Source organism: Manis pentadactyla, chromosome 18, assembly GCF_030020395.1.
Source record: "Manis pentadactyla isolate mManPen7 chromosome 18, mManPen7.hap1, whole genome shotgun sequence".
Taxonomy (NCBI): Eukaryota; Metazoa; Chordata; class Mammalia; order Pholidota; family Manidae; genus Manis; species Manis pentadactyla.
In genome coordinates, this window is record NC_080036.1 from 29,561,097 (window position 1) to 29,585,936 (window position 24,840).

General features: G+C 47.5%; 1 protein-coding gene across 14 annotated transcripts in view; it reads left to right on the forward strand.

The window, feature by feature from the left end:
- ADAMTSL3 (ADAMTS like 3) overlaps positions 1 to 24,840 on the forward strand; it is a 258,020-nt gene that overhangs the window by 117,318 nt on the left and 115,862 nt on the right. For all 14 annotated transcript variants that reach the window (XR_008994675.1, XR_008994674.1, XM_057494774.1 and 11 more), the window contains 3 exons: positions 4,674 to 4,800; positions 18,428 to 18,502; positions 24,374 to 24,531. Coding sequence is in view for 12 of the 14 variants with exons in the window: in XM_057494774.1 (XP_057350757.1) it covers positions 4,674 to 4,800; positions 18,428 to 18,502; positions 24,374 to 24,531 (360 nt within the window). In the remaining 2 variants the exon portion in view is untranslated. The remainder of the gene's footprint in view (positions 1 to 4,673; positions 4,801 to 18,427; positions 18,503 to 24,373; positions 24,532 to 24,840) is intronic.

The window sequence follows — 24,840 nt, forward strand, 5'->3', positions numbered from 1 at the left end:
GGTAGCCGTCACACGGGAGGCCTGCGGTCAGCACCGGCCCCCTTCCCTGGTTTCTCCGTGCGCTCTCGGGCCACAGCCCCCTCCCCTGATTCGCTGCCTAAAGCACATAGTTGGCTCCGGCAGTTCCTAGGGTTTGAAGGAGCTCGTAGTTTTCAGGGCTGAATTAGTTCATTTAAGTGTGTTTCCTATTATGATTTTGTGATTCTGATGGGTGAGCTGGTTCTTTGAGCAGTGACAGGTGATAATCTGGTTGCCGAAAGCTGACCGCTCTTTTGGCGAGGTTATGCAGGTAAAAAGAGTTGTCTGCCCATCTCCAGAGGTGACTCGGATACTTCTCCACTGAATTCAGTGTGTTCCCTTCAACAGGGCAGTGTCCACATGCATTCCCTTTCTTGTGCGATGTGGCCGTGGCGCCAGCAGTCAAGGGTGGGCTGAAGGTGCTGTGTGGTGCTCACGGCCCCCCGTAGGATCAGTGATCTCAGCCCTGATGTCTGCTTGGCACAGACTACAGATAAGTTTTTCAAGTGTGTTTACCCTTGGCTCCTTGGAGTGAGCATGTCACTGAGGTCCTGGGAGGAGCTTTCTGGGGGTCTGAGCACAGCAGACAGCCGGGGACAGCTACGCTCACTGAATGAGATTAGCTTCGGTTTGGAGGTCTGACTTCTATGAGACAGGACCTGGCTGGAACCAGGTGTGCAGAACAAGTCTGATTTATCATTCATGTTTACTGAATTCCCTGATGGCTGGGTGCAATTTGTGTTTACAGTAAAAATAACAGCAACTAACACTTTCTGGGTGCCCCATAGGTGTCAGGCACTGTCTGAGCACTTTGCTACATCAGCTCCTGATAGGCTATGAGCTGGGGACAAGCACTGTGCCCATTGTTAATAAGGAAACTGGAATTTGAAGATGCTAAGTCATTTGCCTGGGTTGCATAGCTAGAAATTGGGAGAGCCAGAATTTGAACTCAGACCCCCTATTTTGAGAATCTCTTTTCTTCATCGTTCCTCTGTACTCATGATATGCACACTTGTTTGTGTTATACATTTTGTATTGCTACAAGTGCAGCTGAAGTTTGTAACTGGAAATGAGATGTGGTTCTGGTGAAGGGCGGCCAGTACAGTAGCTGGGTCGTTCATAGGCAGCTTAGCATCCAGAGGCTGAAACTAGTATCCGCGCAGCACTCTGGGATGGTGCACAGAGAAGCTCTCGTGAGCTGGAGGACACACCCGTGCGCACTGTGAGGGGGGCGGCCACGTATAAGCACATCCGAGTTCTGATTTGTCAGCAGAAGCCAGAAATGTTGATTTTAAATGGGAAATGTCCATTTTAAAATAACACCTTGATGTTAGTGACCCTGCTTTATCCATGAATGGTTAAATCACACTCTTTATAATACGGGCTGGATTTTCCTGCAGTGACCAGCCACCCACAAGGCTCAGTGGCTTAAAATGAATGATTACTTCTCACTAATGCTACGTGTCCAACATAGGTCAGCAGGGGGTCTCAGCTCTTTGAGTGTCGCAGAGAGACAGAGGGAGGGAGGCTTTATTCGGACACATGTTTCACATAATAGTACAGTAGTGAGAAGAGGACATGTGGCTCAGGAGCTGACCTGTAAAGCTCATTACAGAAGTGACACAGACACTTAGACTCACATCTCATTGGCCACGGTCTGTCAGTGACCACACTTAACTTCCCAGGGGGTGGCGGACCACAGTCCTTCCAGGGGCTGAGAGGAGAAGCAAAATATTTCTGAATATCCCCAGTAACTACCATGGATCCATATACTCTGGTTTTTAAGGCAGGGATGTTATAATTTTTCCTAAGGGAGAATACAATTTTCAGAGATCTCAAACAGAAGTTAACCCCCAAAAATCGCTTGGTTCTTGAAGGATTCAACTTGACTTGTCTGGAGAATTCATATTTGGCTGAATATGGAGTAATGCCACTTGACTGTGTTTATTTAAACACCATCTTCTTTTAGCTGATTAGGAAACCCTATACAGGAACTGTGGAATAGTCCTTAGCTAAAGGGATGATTTACACATGAGTATTTCCAAGAGTACTGCTCACATATTTTACTTGTTTGTTTATATTATTCCCCCGGCTTATGTAACTTGTCTCATTAACTACACTGTAGGATATGAATCTTGTCTTATTAATTTATCTTCGGTTGTGCCTGGCTCTGTAGAAATTGGTTATTTAATAGATGTTAACCAATTTTACTATGTGTTTATCAATTAGTGGCTTTTAAATCATTACAACTAGAGATTTTGACTTCAGGAGATGTCACAGAGGCTGAAAACACTTCAGGAAATGTTTACAAAGTTGCTTATTGTTGATTATGATGAGGTCTGAGAACCAAAATTCAGTAGTTCATCAATTTCAAGGGCAGTTCTGGCTTCTACCCTATGAATCTTCAGGCAACCAGTCCTTTTTTTTCAGATATTATTTTTCTGTGATGTTTTCACATGCTTTTCCTTTGGCTGGAAGATTTGGATGAACTGTAACTTTAAAAAACCTCTGAAACAAATTAAGTGTTCAGGGAGGTAACTGATTGCCCAAGATTTTGGAAAGTTCTGAATACTCTTCAAAACAAGCCCATCCCAGCTCCTACGCCCACACCCTTCCTGGATGACCCGATAGAGGGATTCTCATTCTCATGAAATGCAAAGTGCTTAGGGACATGCACGTGTGAGGACAGAGCTTGGCCCAGGACCAGTGTTTCTATAACTTAATGGTAGAATTGCTCCCCTTGGAGAAAGTTGCATGGACACAAGTTAGTCACTGATTGAATCCCAACCATGAAGTGTGTTTCTAAAATCAGTCAGTCTTAAGTTATTCCACATGTACTTGTAAATATTAGTATAATAGCCTATGTGGCTGAGTTCTTTGTCATCTATCTGTTGATACTGAAGGTGAGGAATAGCACTGTGTTAAGATTCTGGTGTCAGATGACCTGACTTTTACAACCATTCCTGACACTGTATCCTAGCTGTGTGCTGCTGGGAAGTCACTTAACCTCAGAGCGTTCAGATGCCGTATTTGTGGAACAGAGATAAAAGGTGTCACCTACACCATTAGGCTGCTGAGAAGAGTAAATGAAATGATGTATAAAGTGCTTGTCAGCATCTCAGACATATGGTAACTATTCAATAAAAACCAGCTATTATTATTATTGATAATTTATTATCATCTCTACCAAATCCTGTACTGACGAAAGGATCTCAGAAGTCTTTGGATTCAGCTCCCCATCCAACAATTTAATCCCCTCTTCAACTTTCCTGCCAAGAAGCCTCCTGCCTAGCCTATGATTGAATACTTATTTTGGAAATCTCTGACTTGTCAAGTTTTCTCATATTGAACTAAATCATGCTCAAACCTGTAGCTTTGACCATTTGGAAATACACAGAACAAATGCAGAATGCTTACCCCATGACAGGCCCTTGTGCATTTGAAAACATGGCTCATCACAGGCTTTTCCCTCCCCTTGCTTGGGACTTTTCCACCTCTCCTGAAGACTTTCTCCTCCACTTCACCAAAATCTTGGAAAGAATAGTCTCTAGATATGGTTTCAGCTACCTCTAGTTTCATTTTCTCTTCAACACCTCGGCTATAGAGTCTGATTCAGCAACTCCTGTACAGAGGACGTGCCCAGCTCAGGAGGCAAAACCAAATGAGAAACAGACGTAACAAAACGGAACCTCTTCTACTGAGCCCTTTACAATGTTCCAATCGCTGTACGAAGAGTTTCACATATATTTTCTCACTTAATCCTCACCAGAACCGGTGTGGGGCATGTGTAGTTATTCCTGTTTTGCTCATGAGGAAAATGAGTCTCCAAGAGTTTGAATTGTTTAACACCCTTCAGTTTGAAAGCGGTGGGAGGGCTGGTCATGAACCCCAAGTATAAAAATAGGAATAAAGTTGAATGAACATGGGGAGGTAGAAATGAAGTATCTCATCAGGTAATATCAGGCAGGCATTTGTATAGAGGGCGTATTTGTAAAAATAAAAAGAAATGTAAAAATAGCCCTTTTTCTCACATGAGGGCGCTTACAATTTAGCAAGTACAAATTCATAGAAATGATAACTCACCAGCGACAGCGGGCTAGCAGCAGAGGCATGTTCTGCGAGCCATCTCTCCAGCCATTTCCTTTCTTGCATTTTAGAAATGGTTTATAATGCCAAGAACGTAGATAAAATGCAGAGGAAGAGATTCGCAGGAGTAGGTATAGAGAATGAGAGGAGAGAGAAAGGCAGGCCATGCAGATGTGCAGACACAGGGAAGCGGAGATGGAGGTAGAAACAGCAACAGTCAAGTACAGCCGAGGACCGCTTGGCTTGCACTTCAGGATGGCGGCCCTTGAGGAGGTGATGAGCGGAGGGGAGAGGGAAGGTGGGTGTTGGGGGGACAGAGGAAACCTGGAAGGGGCCGTGACAGGCTGCGCTGGGGCCCCGAGGGGCAGCCTCCCTCCCCGGCATGCGGGTCTGCACCCCAACGCGGTGGGCGCTGCTCTGCGGGATGCTCCGCATCAGCCCCCGTCCTGACCCTGCATCCTCGCGCAGGCGAGCCCGGGCGTGGCCTCGAGCAGGGCACCCACAAACCGGACCCTGCGGGCGGCAGGGCCCGGCCGCCTTCTCACCTCCTGACCCCTGTTCCTCCGCAGGCCGTGGGCTGCGACCGGCGCCTGGGGAGCGGCGCGCGCGAGGACAGCTGCGGCGTCTGTGCTGGCGACGGCGCCACCTGCCGGCTGGTGCGCGGACAGGCCAAGGCGCACGTTGCTCCCGAGAAAAGTAGGTTTGCACCCTGTGCGGTTACTCAGACCCAACCGTGCTCTGGGCCACCTGGTCCTAGCGTCCATTTGCCCAGTGCCAAGCGTTTCCGCCAGGAGCCAGCGACCAGTGTGCTAAAAGTCGCATTTCTTCCCAAAATCATGTACCAAATTTTTGTTTTCTTGACTACCTGTTTCTCGGAACCTTTGCCTGTACAGATATGACTATTTTTTAAAAGTAACTGCCAATTTTCTAGGGTGAAATATGAAGTGAGACCTTATTATTGGCCTCCCTTCAATTGACATCAGGGTAGAAATTTTGTCATATACTTATTGCCCCTTAATGCCTTTTCGTCTTTCAAGTAGCAGCCGAAGTCGCTGGCTAGCTTTTCTGTTTGGATTTGGTCTTGTCCTCATTATTGAGAGCTTTTCATATTTACAAATAGTAACTATTTGTCTGTGACGCCTGTTTTAAATATTGTTCCGGTTGGTCATTTGACTTTCAACATTGTCCTTTGAGAACCCATAGTTTCTGAGTTTTATATATCCAGAAATTTCCATCTTTTCATTTCAGTATTTTTCTGCCTTAAAAAAAAAAAACCTTTTGATTTGGGGATCAATAGACTTTTTCTGTAAAGGGCCAGTTAGTGAATATTTTAGAGCTCTGAGGCATGTGTGTTCTCTCTCTTAACTACTGAAGGCTGCTGAAGCATAGAAGCACCCACAGACAACTCCTCAACAGAAGGGGCCACTGTGTTCCAATAAAACTTTATTTACAATACTAGGCTGCAGGCTGGGTTTGGCCCTCGGGTTGTAGTTTGCTGACTCCTGCCTGAAAGGGAAACAAATCACTCACGTGTGTTTTCTACTGGCACTTTGATGGTTTTGTTTTCCTGCTTTAAAGTCTTCTGTTCATTTGAATTTATTCTGATGTAACTTATGAAATTGAGATTTTACTTGTTCTCTCCAACTGGGGAGAACACTGTGTAAGTGGAGCAAAGGGTCGGGGGGGGGGGGCGGTGGCTCTCCGGGCAAAGGAAACATGGAATACATGGTGTGACCCCAGTGGAAAGCCCGGACCTTCGTGAGGAACTTCTGCTATGGCGCAATGTGGCCGAGGGCTTTCAGGGGGGCACTGCACGGACCTTATGCTGTGCTTCACGTTCAGGTTAAGTGAGGTCCTTAAAGCACTTGAGGCAGTGGATCCGTACGGCTAGATTGGTGTTTTAGTAAAATAATCCTGGCAGCTCACCTGGGAGGTGAGCCTGGAAACAAGGTATCCAGTTGGGATGCTTATTTTAAATACTCAAAGGTGTTTGAAATACTGGGCCCTGAGTCTGGGGTGCATGGGGTGGGGGAGGAAGAGGAAGGAACAGAATGGAGGACTTTTCAGGAGAGAGAATCGGCAGAGTGCGCGAGTTCTTTGCGTGAAGAGGCTGGGACGGTGCGCATTTTCCAGCCGGAGCGCGGGGCGGGTGTGCGTGCTGCTCATCCGGGTAGGGAGCTCGCGGGGAGGGGACGCATACCACAGGTAAGGTTTGCCTCCTTGGGTCCTCCTTCTCTCCAGAAATTTAGCTCCAGAAATATTCAATACCTTGGTCCCCAGGTATTGAATATATTTTATTGACTGGTTACAGTCAAACAGAGGTTGATTATATTTTGTTTGTGGTGGGAGGGTCGGTCTGAAACATGCCAGTCCATTATTGCTGGTGGCAAAGTCCCCTGATTGGTGGTCTTTAGTGATAAATGAGGTGAGTCCACCCAAAGGGAGTCCAGAGAATATTTTAGGAAGCCTAGTGTTGCATCCTGAGGAATGTTTGGAAGGAAGGCGTTTAGCTAGGGAGGAAGTTTAAGAGTAGGTGAACACAGGACGGAGCAGAAGCGCGTCCCGGAAGCCACGGCGCAGGCGGTTCCAGAAGGAGGCGCTGGTCAGCCCTGGTAAACGCTGACGTGAGGCCCGCCGGGATGAGGGTCCAGATGTTTCTCTCTGGCAGTTTGAAGGTCGTTTTTGACCTTACAGCCCGGGCAGTTTCAGTGAGTTTCAGGTCGAAACCACAGCCTGCTTGCAGGGTTGAGGGGTGGGCAGAAGGCGGGAACGCGAGGGAAGGGTTCGTCCAGACCAGAGGGGGGCACACCCCCCCCACACCCAGAGCTGGCGCGGCTGGTGGGCACGGGGAGAAACTAGCCGTGTTCTAGCACATCGGCCCTTTTTACTCTGCTCGCTAGCGGGGAGAGTGGGCCGGTTCAGGGAGGGCTCCGGGAGACGTGAGTGTGTCCGCGTGGAGGAAAGGAGAAAACGCTTCAAAGACAGAGGACAGAGGAGTGACTGCGAGGCTGAGCCGAGGCTGGGAAGCACCAACTCGTGGGGTTCCGGTCCGGCGTGCAGGCGCTGGCTCCGAGCGGTGGGGTGTCACAGAGGCGTGCGTGCCACTGCAGGTCACAGAAAACCCAGCTCACGCACGCGGGAGTGCGTGTCCTTCTCCCAAGAAGCCTGGAGGAGGCAGGCGGGGCTGGGGAAGCTGTTTTCACTGTGCCTGTCAGGGAGCAGGCTGCTCTCTCTCTGAATCATCCTTAGAGTTCGGCGTTTATCTCTGTGGCTGCAAAATTACTATTACGCAGCCGCCACATCCAGACAAGAGAAGGTGGTGCAGGGGGCACTCTTTAATACCATGCCCTTCACTCGGGAAGGGTTGTCCTCCCCAGATTTTTCTATCATTGGCAGAACTGTGGCATGTGACAGGCTGGCTTCCTCGGAGCTGGGAAACCAAGTAGATAGCATTACACCCATTCTGGTTTCACTAATGTTGACATAATGCTTTATAATTCCCCAGGTCTCTTCAGGCACAGGCTTAGCACTGAATTCTGCCAGCCCCCTTACATTGTAGTTTGATATTGTTAAACCCATTTTACAGATAAGGAGACTAAGGACCAGAAATGATAAGGCACCTTAATTATTGCTGTAATCAATTCTGAAAGGTAGTACAGGGAAATGGCTAAGAAATTGGAGTCTGGGTTTAATGCTGGGTCTTGCTTATTAGCTGTCTTTTAACATCTGTGTGTATCTTGGTGTTCATTTTAAACTGGGAACAGCAATAGGACCACCTTTAGAAAGTTGTCGTCAGGATTAAATAAATCAGTCATGCCGACCATTCCAAATGGTGTCTGGCACCTAGACAGCACTCAGTAAATGCTAGCTGTGTTTTTATTAGAAATATTACTCATTTGGGTTCCAATGACATCAAGCCTCTTATGTGCATTAAGTATAAATGTGGATATTTGTAAAAAGATTTGTAAATCAATAGTCAGTCAATCGAGGTGTTGTTTTTAAGAGAGCAGCTCATGGGTATGGAGGAGAACTTTGTTCACATGTCAGAAAGGCGTGAATTGTAGGAGAAGCCAACTTGGAGGAAAAGACAGATCAGGGGACAAGGGTGAAGAGCCAGGTTCTACTGCGGAGCTAATTCAGGCGGTGTTTGGATTCAGGACGGGGGGAGAATAGCCAGCCGTGTGCTGGACCAGCGCCCACTTAGCGCTGGCCATGGAAGCATGGAAATCTCATCAGAAAAGACGTCGTCTTGTCAGGGTGCAGGAAAGATTAGAAATCAAGTGGATTTTAACTGAACCAGGGTGGAAGCCGAGTGAAACTGGGTCAAGAAACCAGTGTGCAGAGGACGCCCGAGACGGGAGGGGCCGGAGCGTGGGGGGCTGGCAGAGGCCCACCTGTTGTACCAGATGCCCCTCGGGAGGCAGGGTCGTTCAGATGCTCCCTGTTGAGTTCTTTCTCTCTGTCTGTCTCCCTCTGTCACATTGATTTTGTGTTTGGATTGTAGATCCTTTGAAAACCCTATGGAAAGTTATGCTTTTTTTTCCTCCAGGAAAATACATAAGCTTTTGTACCCGTAAACCCCCGACTTGCCATTCTGATATTTTGGTGGGGGGAGGTCTCAGGCGCCTCATGCCAATCCAGGACATTCCAAGTTAAGAGCCACTACAATGCTGGTCTTTAAGATTAATTTCTACAAAAAAGGGAAACTGGAATGCACAGGCAGGCTTTGACTGCAGCGGGGGCAGTGACTTGGTGAGAGGCATGGTGACACAGCGAGAGCTGGGCTGGCACGGCACGAGGCCCTGTGCTTGGACTGAAGCTAAAGCCTGTGGGTTCCTGCCCGCACGGAGACACGGAGCTTCTTGCCCTTGATTTTCATCACAGCCCCTCCGTGTCTGCTTCGGCTCTGGACCTGGCCGCCCAAAGCCGCTCTTGGCCGGGATTTTCTGTGGGCCATATGGAAGCACTTCCCTGTAATCATGCTCTGTGCAAAAGAAATGTGGGAAACGGAGCCATGTCTCTCCCTGAGTGTGCACCTCCAGGCGCCGGTCCACAAGGCTCCTAGCCTCACCTGGCCAGCGGCCGTCCTGTCTCTGCCGGGACGCACGGTGGGAGGACACGGCCGAGCACGGCTGCAGGCCCAGGCCAGCTCTGGGGAAATCTCCTAAGGTTGGGGTCCACCTCCCTTGTGTGGAGAGGCAGAGTGAAGATGTGGGAGCCTGGAGCCAATCCCTTGGCCATGAGAAAAGTCAGAAATGAATCCACACATTTCCTGTTCAGAGGAGGAGAGAGACTGAGGAACTGGCGTGAAGAGCTCTGGGTGTTGGAACAGGGAAGCAGAGGCCACTCGGTTTTTAATGAGAAGAAACTCTAACCCAGCAACGTACAAGCAGACACATCTGTTTGGAGAGCCTTTACTTGGCACCGAGGGTCTCAGTGGTATTTCCAGGTCTGTCCGTTGTTTTGGTCTCACCGTGTAAGGGCCCAGGCACATGGACAAATAAGTAAATAAGCTCAGCTTTCCTGGTCTGGACTGTGTATGTTTGTACCTGGTGGCCGCTCAGCTCCCTGACACAGTGATGCCTATGGCCAGCCTGGAGCACCAGCATTTCACTTAATTTCTGACATTATGAAGGTCACTTTTTATCAGGCATCCCTCCTCTGAAAAGAGCCCTGGGCCAGGTGGGCGGGGGCGCTGCCCTATGGGGTAATTCTTTGGGCATTTTCTCTTTATATGCTCTTCCTTTGTCTTGTGACTGTCACTTCTAAAAATGATCTGCAGGTGTGACTTCTTCCCTAAGAAGGAAGGCCGGACCAGCTCTCGCGGGCTGGTTTTGCTCACGTGGTGAGCAGACTGGTGGCCGTCCCTTGTGTTCTCTCCCGTGGCTCTTTCCCCTCCCCGTCTGCCTGTCTGCAGCAAGGCTCAGGCTGTTCATAGTTTCATTCCAGAACTGTGTGTGGTGAGGGCACGTCCAGCCCGAAGACCCCGTCCCTTTACTGGGATATTTCCCCCACTTGTTTCAACAAGGAAGCGCGGCATGAACAAAGGTCAAAGACCACGCATCTGGAGCTCTGGCGCTCACTCTCTCATGCATTTCCGTGTGTCTGCCTTCCTCTCTGCATGAAGGAAAACAAGAGGCAGGTCTCAGGCTCTGCTGAGAAGGAGCATCATAGGTCGTGTTTTCACAGTAGCCAGACTGGCCACCAACTCCCCAGCTGAAAACCTCCCTGATGCTGACCCTGTCCTTTCCATGACCCCCAAAGGCTTGCACATTTGGCTCCTATACATCCAGGGTGCTATTTTGCCCCTCATTCACTAGGCTCCTGTCATGCTGCCTTTCTGGAAGGCCCTAGAATGCCCTTTCTTCCTGTGGGCCTTTGCGCTGACCAGCCCCTGGGTCCAGAACATGCTTCTCTCACCTCTCAAGGCCTCTTTCTCAACCTTGAGCTCAAGTGTCACCTCCTCAGGGAGGCTTTCTTTCACCAATTTGTCTAAAGTGGGCCCTTCTCTTTTCTGTTTATTTCCTGCTTAGCCTTTATTGCAAGAAGTAATTATTTCAGTTGTTTATCTGCATAATCTGTCTCTCCCACCAACACGGTGTCACCACAGTGGACACTGTGTCCAGCCAGCATACCACCACTTTCTTCCTAGTGCTCGTGCAGCGCTGAGCACACTGCAGGAACGTACGTGTTGGGCGGTGAATACAGGTCCTTTGTGTGACACAGTTCTGCCTTCCCATTATGATTTCAGTGGGAATAAATTATACTGTGCAACAGAACTGGACTGGAAGCCACAGCCAGGGGTGGTGACCTCAGCTTGGCTGGTGCCCATCAGGATCACAGGAACGTTGGCCCGTCCATCCTCTTGCTAAGAGCGTCAACATAGATGGTTCCCAGGGCTGCCTCAGCTCTGGGAGTCTATTAAGTATATATGTAATTTATTCCTTCTTTTTAAAAAAATCAGATCTTGGGCTTGGTTGGTAATGAATGAAGGTTAGAGATACAAGACCCAGGATCTTATATGAAGACATTTTCCAAAACTTTCAAAGAAAGGTCCGACAGAGATGGCGTGTCGTTATTCTTAAAGGGCCAGGAAATTTTATATATGCAACGAAAGTGAGGTGGTGTAAAGTCTGCTCTTATCTCTGGGCACCTTTTTACATGCTACCTTCACCACCTGCATGGGAGGGTTTTTGTTTGTGTGCTGGCCCCTTTCTCCTGGAGGCATGGACCCTCATCAAGGGCCTCTCACATCTGGCCTGGTACCTGACACCTCGTGCGTTCTCAGTAAAGGTGTATTGACTTGACTGGAACAGAACTGAAGACCCACTTAGGCCAGCGGCCATGGTGACAGTCCTTGAGGAGGTGGAGTTGAAAGCAGCAGCCAACGAGCCTGCCGCACCTGGTGTACCCTGCGTGCCTGGCTGACGGTGCCAGCCCACCTGCCCTGTTTCCCCCAGCAGAGCCTGGCCCTGCCGTTCCTAACCCAGCACGCACAGCAGGACCCCCTGGAGAGCCTGCTCTGTGTTCTGATCCTCAGGACCTTCCCCAGAATTTTGGGGGTAAATCTGGGCAATTACATGTCACCAAATACCTCAGGTGACTCTGACATGTGCCTTTGGTCAGCACCTCTGCTCTTCAGGCTCTGGTGTCCCTGTAGGGGAGGAAAGCAATTCTCCCTCTACCCCTGTAGGTTGTGGGCTGAGGCCCCCCTGTAATAAAAAGATGGATTAACGGGAGAAAAACAAATTTAATTATGTGCATACATGAGCCCTACAAGATAGGAGACCCGAAGAAGGGACCAGGGCAGGCAGCTTTCACGCCCTTTAGACGAAGAAACAATAAACTTGGGAGGAATGGACACGACCAGGGGGCCTGGGCTAGAGGCAGCGACTGATGGAGCAGCAACGGGTCATTTATACAGCCCGCCAGGCTGAGTTCCCCGTGCCCGTGATAAGGGTGCCTCCCGACTTGGTATAGGGAGGGTGCCTTTCCCATGGGAGACTAAACTTCTGCTTTCAGAGGATGAGGGGGGTCAGAGAGTCTGTCTTGCACCAGTTGTTTTTCAAGTGTGTTTAAATCCAATAATCAATATGCCAAAGTGACATATTTTAGGGTGACATATTCTGAACCCCTATATCCCCCTACAGAGTCAGAAGGCAGATGACCCTTTAATCCTTGCCTGGCTCTTGATTTCTTAGATTCAGTATAAAGGGCAGAAGAGTTGCCCACGATGCTAGGGAACGTCTGGACAGAAAGTTGTCGCTGATGCTGTGTGTAACACAGCCCCTGTCCGCCTGCTGTCCAGAGCTAGTCCTGGCTGTGAGCGTGAAGGTGCACGAACGGGCCCTCCGCCTGCCACCATCCTCTTTGGTGGCAAAGGCAATTTAAGCCAGTGAAGAGACATACCTCCAGGTTGGAGCAGACGTTTCTGCATAAACACAAGAGCCGACGGCTGAGGACACTCATTGGCAGATCCATCAGTAAGAAACAGTAATAGCAGAGGCCTGAGCACGGAAGGGAGCGGCCCAGGGCAGGTCCAGGGCAGGTCTTTGCCGAGCAGGTGTGCAGCTCGCAGCCGGCTGCCCTCACCGGTCAGATCCCTGCCGTGTCCCTTCTCTGCCTGTTAAACAACGGTTGTCAATTCCTGGTTTTAACCTTCCCCATCTTTGCTTGTGGCACGTTTCATGTAGCTCGCCTCCATTTGTGAAAGGCGGTGTATAGACAGTCCTGCGGCCACACCGCAGAATCAGTGTGGCCGCACACCTTCCACAAGCCCCCACTACCCACAGAGTGACAGGTGAACTTGACTCAAGTCCTGCTTTGAGAAGTTTAGTCCCTGTTCTGCACAATGTCTCACAAGCTCATTTTAGTCTAACTGGTGGCAGGTGGCTGTGGGTACATGAGAACATTAACGGACACCATTGTTCTTCAATTTACAAAATGCTTTCACACCTATTACCTCATTTTAAAGGGAAATAAGCATTATTTTCATTTTCTCCACAGGGTTCTTCTCAACTGTAGTAGCAGGATTCATTTCTTCTTCTTAAAAAGACTCCTATGTTCCTTGAGAACAGAGGGTGTGTGTGTGTGGGGGGGTGTTTGCACCTAAGTAGAAGAAGGAGAAAAAAATGCAGGGTCCCGTAAAGCAGGATGAAAAACGCCTGACAGAAACTTGTGTTCTGCCAAAGAACCCAACCAGCCAAATTTAAAATAATCAAAAACAAACCAGGAATAGAAAAGCAGGCTTGAGGTTGTCAAAGGGAGAGTGGGCCCAGCGTCTCCTCCTGTTTTCATGGAATGGGTGTGTTTCGGGTGACAGAGACCTTGTTGGATTTTACGGTGAAACTAGACAATCTGATATAAATTACAGTCTTTCTGGGCTGAAGCTGATGTTTATTTATGAGTTAATATCATGTGGAAAATTTATTTCCTGAACATCTTGCTACTTAGCAAAGCTGTGAGCTGCAGCAGGAAATGGCACATGGAAAAATGAGACAGAACAGCTGGCCTTGAGCACCCGGTGTGGGAGGGAGGTCAGCGGAAGCAGGGTCAGCGGCCCGCAGGTCAGCCCAGTGAGTGGGAGGTTACACAGGGCGGAACCGGTAAATAAAAGTCTGTACTGAGCAGGCCGGTGAGAGGGTTTCAGGTGTGCACTGTTGTGGGGGTGGGTGTACACTGTTTTAGGGGTCAGATCTGCACGGTTGTGGGGGTCGGGTGTGCGCGGTTGTGGGGGTCGGGTGTGCACGTTTATGACTTGCTCTCACAGTAGGAGGCTTAAGATTGTAGGTGTTGGCTCTGCCCCCAGCTCTGCTGCTTAGGAACACTGCGACATCAAGCAAGTCACTTAAACTTGCAAAACTTCCGTTTTCTTCATTGCAGAAGTAGTTTTTTGTTAGAATGAAGGAGGTGAGCTTCATGCCGGGGAGCGTGGCGATGGCTCAGGGTGGTCTTAATAACTTACGCTGACAGGCTCTACTGTTGGTTAAGTTCTCTTCTGAGCCCTTAGCATGTTACCTCATTGCCCCTCTCGTCATCCCCTTGAAACAGGTGTTCTTATTATCCTCATTTTATGAATGTAATTGAGGCACAGAGAAGGTAAGAAACTTCCCTACAGTCACACAGCAGTTTTAAGTGGCAGTCTGTGATGCTAACCACTCTTCCATGTTGCCTCTCCCAGTAGTTTATAGAATAAAAAATAGTGCAAGTGATATTTAAAGTGGGCCAAGAAGTGGTGGACAGCAGCATTAAGGATCTCTTACCCCAAATTTCAGTCGGAAAGTTTTGGAATAGTTCCAAACAATGAAAGTGCTCAGCTGGAACCACTTCCCAGCACTACCACCAAATCTGGGCGTTCCTCCACGTGGACCTGTTACCGTCCACCTTGCAGGCTGGGCCAGGGAGGGTGCCTTTCCCCCGTCTGCTCTGCTCTCAACCACTGGTTCTGTACCAGTAGGAAGTATAATGTTTTAGAGCAGCCTCAGAATCAGCCCTGAGGGGTAGCCTCCTGTGCAGACGTGTGGCAGGAAGCGTTAGGTGGTCTGTGCTTAGCCTGCCCTGGCGCAGCAGGCAGCTGGCCCCGACTCGGTGCCCGCTGACCCCCTCCCGCACGCTCTGCAGCTCTGGGTCTAGGTCCAGACTGAGGAGCAATCTCCCAGGGGCCATTTGTCTGGGAGATAAACGTGGCCCATTATAACAAGCAGGACAAAGAAAGCACGACATTGGTATTTATGTCAGAACCAATGGAATTTCAGGCAAAAAAATCAGATGAGTATTTTATAATAAAAAACCAGTCTTAAAAGTTTGTACACATGTACCATTACCTCAAAATGCACAGAGAAAAAACACGCTATAGGTATATGGGAAAACACGGCAAAAAGTAAAACTTCCAGGACAGACTTCAGCACACTTAAGCCAGCAGAAATTATGTGTAGGATCTGCACATTATATTTATTAGTGTTGCATTAATAGGCATTAGTGAGCATTGCATTTGGAGGGGCTGTGCTGCTGCCTTTTCAAGCATTCATGGACCATTTACAAAAACAGATTCCCTGCTAGACTCCAAAGAAAATTGAGAAAAAATTCTCAGTAAAACAGAAACCACCAGAATCCCTGCAGCCGCACCGTGCTTTCCTGGGCCCTCCCGCCGCAGAGGCGCCGGTGCCACGGCCTTTCCCAGGCTAATCACGCCCTCGTCTGCTCCGGCCCCTCTGCTCCGGCCCCTCTGCTCCCACCCAGGTCTCACCTCGCCCGTCATCTCCGCCCTCCTTATCGTCTGTCTCTGCCCCCCACCCACCACCCCCGTCTCCCTTCCCCTTTCTGGGTAAATGCGACCAGATCTCTTCCAGCTTAAACAAAAGTACAATTTTAAAAACTTGTGTCTATGTGTATATAGATGCATATGTGTGTTATGTGTCTATAGATGTGTGTGTGTATGTGTGTGTGTGTGCGCGTATGTGTGTGTGTGCGTATGTGTGTCTGTGTGTGTGCATGTGTGTATGTGTGTGTGTGTCTGTGTGTGTCTGTGTGTGTGTCTGTGTGTGTATGTGCATGTGTGTGTGCATGTGTGTGTATGTGTGTGTATGCATGTGTCTGTGTCTGTGTGTCTGTGTGTGTATGTGTGCGTGTATGTGTGTGTATGTATGTGTATGTGTGTGTGTATGTGTGTGCATGTATGTGTGTATGTGTGTGTGTGTGCGTGTGTGTATGTGTGTATGTGAGTGCGTGTGCATGTATGTATGTGTGTATGTGTGTGCGTGTGTGTGTGTATGTGTGTGTATGTGTATGTGTGTGTGCGTATGTGTGTGTATGTGTGCATGTCTGTGTCTGTGTGTGTCTGTGTATGTGTGCGTGTATGTGTGTGTGTATGTGTGCATGTGTCTGTGTGTGTATGTGTGTCTGTGTGTGTATGTGTGTGTGTGTCTGTGTGTGCATGTGTGTATGTGTGTGTGTGTGCATGTGTGTGCATGTGTGTGTATGTGCGTGTGCGTGTGTGTATGTGTGTGTGTGCGTGTGTGTGTATGTGTGTGTGCGTGTATGTGTGTGTATGTGTGTGTGTGCATGTGTGTGTATGTGTGTGTGTATGTGTGTGTATGTGTATGTGTGTGTGTGCGTATGTGTGTGTGTGTGTATGTGTGTGTGTATGTGTGCGTGTATGTATGTGTGTGTGTATGTGTGCATGTGTCTGTGTCTGTGTGTGTATGTGTGTATGTGCGTGTATATGTGTGTGTGTGTATGTGTGTGTATGTGTGTGTATATGTGTGTGTATGTGTATGTGTGTGTATGTGTGTGCGTGTATGTGTGTGTATGTGTGCATGTGTATGTGTGTGTATGTGTGTGTGCGTGTATGTGTGTGTGCGTGTATGTGTGTGTATGTGTGTATGTGTGTATGTGTGTGCGTGTATGCGTGTATGTGTGTGTGTATGTGTGTGTATGTGTGCATATGTGTGCGTATGTGTATGTGTGTGTATGTGTGTGCGTGTATGTGCGTGTATGTGCGTGTATGTGTGTGTATGTGTGCATGTGTATGTGTGTGTATGTGTGTGTGTGTGTACGTGTGTGTGTGTGTATGTGTGTGTGTATGTGTGCATATGTGTGTGTGTGTGTGATGCTCCACGTCTCCAGCCACCACCCCAGTCTCTCACCTCCCTCTACTGACAAGTCTTGGGAAAACTGCACACTCCCTGCCTCTGCCGCTTCATCATCATCTGTTCCCCAAATCCAACCTCCTGTGCCCACTATTCCACTGAATCTACTTTTACACACCCGTTAACAGCCATTTTACTGCTTCGTCCAAAAAGCACTTCCAAACCCTTGCCCAGCTGCAGCCCTCGGGATCCCGGCCCCTCTCCTGACAGCCCCTCTCCAGGGCTCTCGCCCGCCTCTGGCAGAGCTGGGAGCGTAGACGCTGAAGGACCGCTGGGGAGTGTGTGGCTCTGGGACGGTCCCCCTCACCGTCCTCACGACCTGCCTGGCCTTTTCTCTCCCCTGCCCTGTGTCCCTGCTACTCAAAACAGGCCCCCGAGCCCGGGCGGGAGCCTCACCCGGGAGCAGGCGGGCGGCAAACTCTCCGGCTCCACCCGGAGCGTGGGCGGGGCAGGAATCAGGGTTTTAACAACGTCCCAGACAATTCTAGGAGGTACCGCCCTGTGAAAGTACCGCAGAGACTTCTGCAGGGGGACCCACCTGGCCTGGAGGGCCGCCACGATAAAGGGGAATTGCAGTTTAGGAGGACAAGACATTAATAACTGTGGAGGATAGATTGTTTTTGCATAATCTGAGGACATTTAAACGCTCCATTCCACACCTTGCTCGGCTTCCCCACAGCGTGCATTTCTTTTCAAGGGCTACGTGTGAGCAGCTGGGGGTTCACTGCCGTCTACACACCAGAAAAATGGGTTCCAAGTTTCAGCCATTCTGGCTCAAATAAAATGCCAGGCGCTCTGGTCTGAGAAGTTCCACTTGAACGTGATTGTCATGGGTGGTATTTGGAACACACAGACACACACTCACATATACATACACTCATACGCAGGATAAATGATTTTCAAACACACTACAGCCTAAGTTCACAAAGATTTTGGAAGAGTGCCAAGCCTAGTTGATTCACCCAAATAGGTTTTCTTAAGCTCAGGAAAGCTTTCTAATTTATATGTTATTTTCAAAACATACATGTAATTAAAAAAAAAAACATCTGCTTGAATTAATTTGCATTGCTGATAATGTACTACTATAACTTAGTACCATACTTAATTTTCAAATCTAGGGGGATGAAATTTCATATGTGAGCCTAGACTATTATGTGGCCATGAAATTAATTTCAGAATGTGTAAGAGCACGACATAAAGTATCTAGGAGGACCAAGATTTCCACTAGGTAATTATGTAGGCCAGGAATCATCACCGTTTTTTCTGTGAGGGGCCAGATAGGACGTACAGTCGGCTTTGCACATTGTCTTTATTACAAGTACCAACTCCGTCTTTGTAAAGCAGCCCTAAATGAATGCGGGTGGCCAGACTGGGCCTGCAGCCCCTCGCTGGGGCTCCCCCGTCCCCAGGCAGAGCACATTCAGGGGGCCTAAGGACAGTTGGGGCCAGGGCATCTGTTTTAAACTTTTCCTCAATGTTTTTTTAAAAATTTATTTAAATGAAATCATGTGAGTTGTACTAATAAGCCCTGTCCGTGGTTCCCAAAGATTTCTTGACTGTGGGATGGAAATACAGGAGGCAACACTTTTCAAGTGCCCCCAGTTCCGATTCACTTGCTTATTTCGATGGGCCTGGAGTGCACACGTTTCAGTGCATTTTTCCGTGCTCTCTCCTAGGGGAAGAACATGTAATTGCTGTTCCCTTGGGCAGTCGAAGCGTGAGGATCACAGTGAAAGGGCCTGCACGCCTCTGTAAGTAGCATTTAACCTTAACGTTTTTATTATTTCCTGCACGTTTATTGAGCCAGAAGAGCCCCCCCACTTTCTTTGCATTCATGTGTGGGTACACAGACATCTCAGGGATTTTGCCCACCCTTCTGAGATCATCTCTACCCCTAGGGATTGGTCCATATCCTGAGTTTTTCTGTTCTCTTGTCCCAGGGGGATATATACCAGTTTGGGATTAATCTCCTCATGGGAGAGGAAATCAAGTTATATGTAATAAACTGTTTCTATGTGGAGAGTAAACTAGGATTCAAGAGTCTTCTGGAAATCTCAGCGATTTGGGACAAAGCAAAACAAAACAAAATTTAAAACGCAGAACCGTACCGGTGAAGTTGCTGGAGTGCTTTGCAGCCGCAGGTCTGCGGGGTCCTCGGGGTCCTCGCTGGTTTCCCAAACGGCTGCGTCTGAACGTCAGAGGAGTGCGGTCACACTGCTTCTTGGCCCAAGTCAGCTGACAGTCCTGTCTCGGTTCTCCTGGTCTCTTAGGACCCAAAGGAACAGGAAGTACCAAAGCTTGCTGCCCTCCAAGGTCTCCTTACGGCCACACACAGGGCTCCCTCCATCTTTTTCAGAGGAAGCTGGGTCTCTGCTGAGACTGGCCCCCTGGCCGTCAAGATGCTTACTGTGCCCAGCTCTCTCGGTCCATAAAAAGTGCAAAGCAGTATAATTATTTTAAAACCACACTTATCAAGGTCCACTGGGTCAAAGTATGTATTTTGCCATTTTTTCTGAGCTACCATCTTAGACCGTAAAATTTAAAAAATTTCTGAGGGTCATACGCATCTTACATTTTTGTTAGCTTGTAAGTATGCATGTATGTGTGTGTGTGTGTGTGCACGCACACGCATGCGTTTGTGCACATGGACGCCCATATGTGTATTGTTGGTGTGTTCTTGATTTGGTACTAATATCCCAACAGAAATGTCCTTTGAGAAAAGTTCACATCAAAATGTTTAAATAAAAATGTTTAAGGTAACCGATGATATAGATTAAAATCCTAAAAAAAAAAAAAGAAATTTTGCCCTACCTTATGATTCAAATTAGGGAACACCTTTGGGCCAGTGAGGGTGAGTGAGCGATTATTGCAAAGCTTCCTTTTTTACCCTCCACTTTGTTACATGAATTATGACTAAAAGGCTGTGACTGATTGTTTTTAACTAAAGTACTAGAAGGTTTACAGCTACTTAATGGTCACTTCCTTCAAGGCTTTCTCTGTAATGAAACATTAAAAGGTTTGTTAAGCTTCCTTAAAATGACTTAAAGCCCCCATCTCTTGATGAGAGTAACCCTCATCCTTGTACATGTGAACTTGATTTTTGAGAACAGGTAAAAATCATCCAGATCAAAATTTTATGAATCATTTGAGGGATCACATTGGCAAGTACCATTTTGGATTAAAAAGGACAAAGTGCTGCATATTCGTAGCAGCGTTATTCGTAATAGCTGCAAAGTGAAAGCAACTCAAGTGCCACTGATGGGTGGATAAGTAAATGTGGCGTATGTGGAATATTATTTGGTTAAAACAGAGACTGAAATACTGCTTCACGCTGGGGCACAGATGGTCCTTGGACTCACCGCGCTAAGTGAGAGAAGCAGTCGCCAAAAGCCACATGTTGTATGGTTCCATTTATATGAAATATCCAGAGGAAGCAAGTCTGTGGAGACAGAAAGTGGACTGGGGTGAGCTGGGCTGGTGGGAAAAAGGGGGGGCCAGCTGCTCATGAACATGGGTTTCTTCTGGGGGGACAAAAATGTTCTGGACCTCCATCACAGTGATGGTTTCACCACCCTGTGCATAGACTGAAACCACCCAGCAACATTTTAAATGGGTGAATTTTAAGGCATACGAATGGTATGGCATATCAAAAAGATGTCTTAGAAAACAAAAAATAGGCCATGACAGGGCCTGCTTTTCTTACACTAAAGGCAATCCCCAAAAATTCAGCTCAAAAAAGAGTTTTATGAGTTCTAAAGGCAGAACAAACAGACAGTAAACAGAGTAAGTAGAATGAATACTTGGTGGCAAAATATGCATTTACATGCATATATGTTCTGACATCGTAAATGTAACTTTATACTTAAAACTGGCACTGTTCCAATAATAGGGCTCAAAAATGTTCCCATTTCTCCAAAGGTGACAGATCTGTTGCTTGGGAGAGTCCCCATTCTGAACGATCTCACAGTTGGCTGCAGAAGTGTTTCTGAAAGTTACCCTTCTTCGCTGATGAATAGAACTAAATCATTTACAAAGGAGTTAGTTAAAATTTCTGGACATCTAAATATAGAAGTGGTTTTATTTTCTTGATTTGTACAACTGTTTTCTTGATTTTTATTTGTAACAAAGATATATTCCTCAAATGAAGCTTATTTTGCATTAATAAATCATTCTTTTAAGGTCTGTATTAACTACAACCCTCCAAAAGGCTATAATCATTAAAAACTGAGAGCACCCAGTGATGTTCATGTCAGTCTGTCCTGTGGAAAGGAATTCAATTACAGAATGTCTGTCTTATATACTGCCCAGAGGTGTTTAGATCCTAAATTTCCAGTTCTGCAAATTCCCAAGCTGTCTCCAGCATTATGCCAGGCACACAGGTCCTTAAAATTTCAAAAATGGAGGCATTAAGAGGATTCCTGCAAAAGAGATTTTATTGTAGCAGAACTTGAGCATATAAATTTGACTAGCTATAAATTTGAGAAGCTAAGATGCTATAAATGGAAAACCTCCATTATCAATTGAAAGAATTTTTTTTGTCCCTGACATCCTGTCTGATGACCATATTAGATGTGTATGAATATAAGCATGGCCACTGTACATAATGGCCAACCCTAGGCATCAGATGCTAAATAGAGTGTGCGTACACCTGACAAATCTACTCCAAGCATAGGCTCGATGTATTTATAAGCAGTTGAGCTGTGCTAACACTCACTACACGCTTACCGAACAATACTTTCATGGCCTTCCCAGAATTAAGGAGGCCCCTGGGGATGGTTAGCATGGCCCTGCCTCTTTTGAAAGAAGTCTGGACTGATACTTCTCAGGGCAAGCCCTCCAACCAGAAGCAGTGAGAGGCGTGAATTGTCTTTCTAGTCATCATTTCTTTTAAAAATAACTACCATGGCTCAAAATATTTAAAGGCACCATTACAGAGAGTTGTGAAGATTTGGAGATTTAAGAGGGTCTCAGTTTCTGAATCTGTTTCTGTCAACCTGAGGCTGCGCATCATTTCTTCCTTGACGCTTCTCTGCAACCTGCCAACCATTTTGAGCCTGAAGAGGAGGAAGAAGTGGGCAGGGGGCATTGGGAAAGAAAGCGCATATCCTCCCCCTTCATAGCAGTTGGGGGTGTTTGTAAGCTTCCTGGGGTCTCCACCCAGCACCAGCCAGCTTGTTGCCGAAACCACGCAGGGGTCAGCAGGAGCTTGAGATCTGATGAGCCGCAAGTGGGCCGGGGGCTCTCATGAGCCATCAGGTGCACGTTGTCAACACAGGGCTTTGGTTAACCATGGGAAGGCCGGAAACTGACAGACACTTTAAGAAAGGTGTTCGTAAGCCAGCGCGTCATCTGAATTGCTGATTTTCACAAACTTCTGTCATCGATTTTAAGAGGTACAAGCACAAGGGAAAAGCACGTTTATTACCAATAAAATTGACAACCTTTGAAGAACTACAGCAGCCTCCACTTCACTGTGGACTCATCACAGTGGCTTTGTTAGTGCAGATAACCAAAGATTTGCATCCGTAAAATCCATCTTCCTCAAATCACTTCCCCTGTCTTTACTCCCCGTTCTGTGCAGTGAAGATACCTTCTGATAAGCACATGGTTCCGTGGGGGAAAAGAATGCTTCCAGGAATTCACGTGCTCTTGAAAACTGGTTTTGCTCCTTCAGCCTCCTATTCTCGTCACTAAAGATCTTGGACGCTGTTGAAGTAATGGAATAGACTTGGCATAAAAGAACCAAACACTGAAACCAGACTCACAGAAATGCTGGCCTTTGGTTTAGAGGTTGGATGTCCTATAGGTCTTCCCTTCCGCCCTGATCGCCTTCCCAGACCTGACACTCCGGCTATAACTGCAGCCTGGGGATACCTGGAGAGCTGTGATCAGAAGCCTAAGCCCGTGGTAAAGCGATCACAGCCCCAGTGCAGATGCAGAATCCATTGACACTATTGGAATTTAATCAAGTCACTGCAGGCAAAACTTTAGTCTAGAAACTTGGGGTTTTGTATGCCTTCTCTGAGGATGGGTTTTGTCCGGCTTCATTTTGTGTTCTGATATTGGCTGAATGCTCATTGGTTTTCCTCCTTATACTTTGAGGGGCTGATTCATCCAGTGGAGGGCCATCCTGCTATCTTGAGTTTCCCATCTCATTTTTACTGACAGCTCATTTTATAACACTCAGTTTTATATCTTCATTGGAACTAGGAAATGAATTTAATCTCATGCTTTTCAAAAATCTACTGCGGTCGCGGAGACCAGGGCCAAAGTGGTTGGGGTTGTGCGTGCCTGAGCGTAGCCAGCGTTATTCTTCGACCACTGATGACTTCTGCAGATCAGGTAGCTCCTGTCCAGCCTTTGAATTTTCCCAGAAAAGTTCCCAGCCTGCCTGTCGGGGATAATCGGGGATGTCTCCTAATGCCTGGTATGCAGTCCGTCCAGGGCGCTTGAATGGCTGCGGCTGCGGCAGTGGCCCAAGGACTCCAGCCGAGGACAGCAGGGGGCGCACGGCAGCGCGCAGGCTGCAGCCCCTACGCCAGGCCACTCGGTCGTCTCTTACCAGTTCTCCATTTCTGAGTTTGACACTGAATGGAGTCAAGATGGTTAAAGCAGCAGCGAATAATTGCAGCGATCCAAGCGTAGGCTTCCGAGTGAAGGAGGACGCGGGAGATTTTCTGCTCCAGCTTCGTTGAGGAAGGCAGCAGGGAGAGCCCAAGGCAGAGGGCCAGGGGTGGAGCAGAGGCCCGAAACGCAGGGGCCCCAGCCTCCAGCCACGCTTTCTTTTTAAATTGCCTCTCTCCACCTCAGACCAGGTCTCTTAAATGCGGTGACATTTGCAAAATAGAAGAAGAAAGGAAAGAAATCACTTCAATGAAGTAGAAATGCTGTTTTGGTTAGACTGTTGGCATTTTTCTCTAGGAGATTTAAAGCCCTTGTATTCATATAGAAGCAAATGCGAGTGACGAGGTTGCGTAGCTCGCGCGCGAGAGCACTTCGTGGGGTGGAGCGGGTGGGCGCTTTGACTGTGGTGACGTGTGACACACTGGCATCGGACTGTATGCGCGCAGAGTACTGATGGCAATTTCTGGGTCTTGGTCTTTCACAGTAGGTGTCAGATGTGACCACCCCACCTGGCAAAACTGGATGAAAGGCACGCAGGACCTGTCAGTGATGTTTGCAACTTCCTGTGAATCCATAATTATTGCAAAATAATAAAAATCTTTTTTCTTAAAAGGAAAATTCAGAATTCACTGTGGTTTTGTCTAAAACAAGACTAGGCTGAAGATCTTCTGAATAGGTGATAAGATAAGTAACATAGCTTTAGTCTGGGTTATAGCTGCATCATGAAAAATATAAAGAAAGAGACATTTTTGCCTTCCCCTTGTGGAAATGACTGCAAAGGGCTGAGTAGACCTAACTGGACCGACCACCCTCATTAGCTCCTTTTTTGTGGACAACTAAAAAGCTTACGTGTTTATTCCACCAATATAAACGGGTGTTTGTAAACTAAGGGGATATATTGTGTTGAGTATCGTAGCTATTATATGTAGCAAAATATGTTTTGAAATAAAATTCTTTTTAGGCAGTCCTCTCATTTAAATTTTATTTTTGCATTTCAGTTATTGAATCGAAAACACTTCAAGGAAGCAAAGGGGAACACAGCTTCAACAGCCCTGGAGTTTTTGTTGTAGAAAACACGACAGTTGAATTTCAGAGGGGCTCAGAGAGGCAAACCTTTAAGATCCCAGGACCTCTGATGGCTGATTTCATCTTCAAGGTAGGGTGAGCCTCTCACAAATGTCAAGCATCTGAAGCCCAGTGCATCTTGAATTTTGAAAACAGTAAGTTTGCTCAGCAGGAAGTGATCAGTGATTGTTTTTACACAGAGCCATGTATTATTAATATTTCCATCTTGGCAGTCGATTCCTAAAAAGTGTTCATTTCTCTTAAGTTTCTGCTCCTAAAGTCTAGTAGTTAAGAAGCAAGTGTTGCTCTATAGGGGAATGAGTAGTTTTGCATTTATAGCCTCTAGTTGCTGTGTTCAGTTTTAAACCTCTAAATGGACTTTGGTAAAACGGTCAATGGC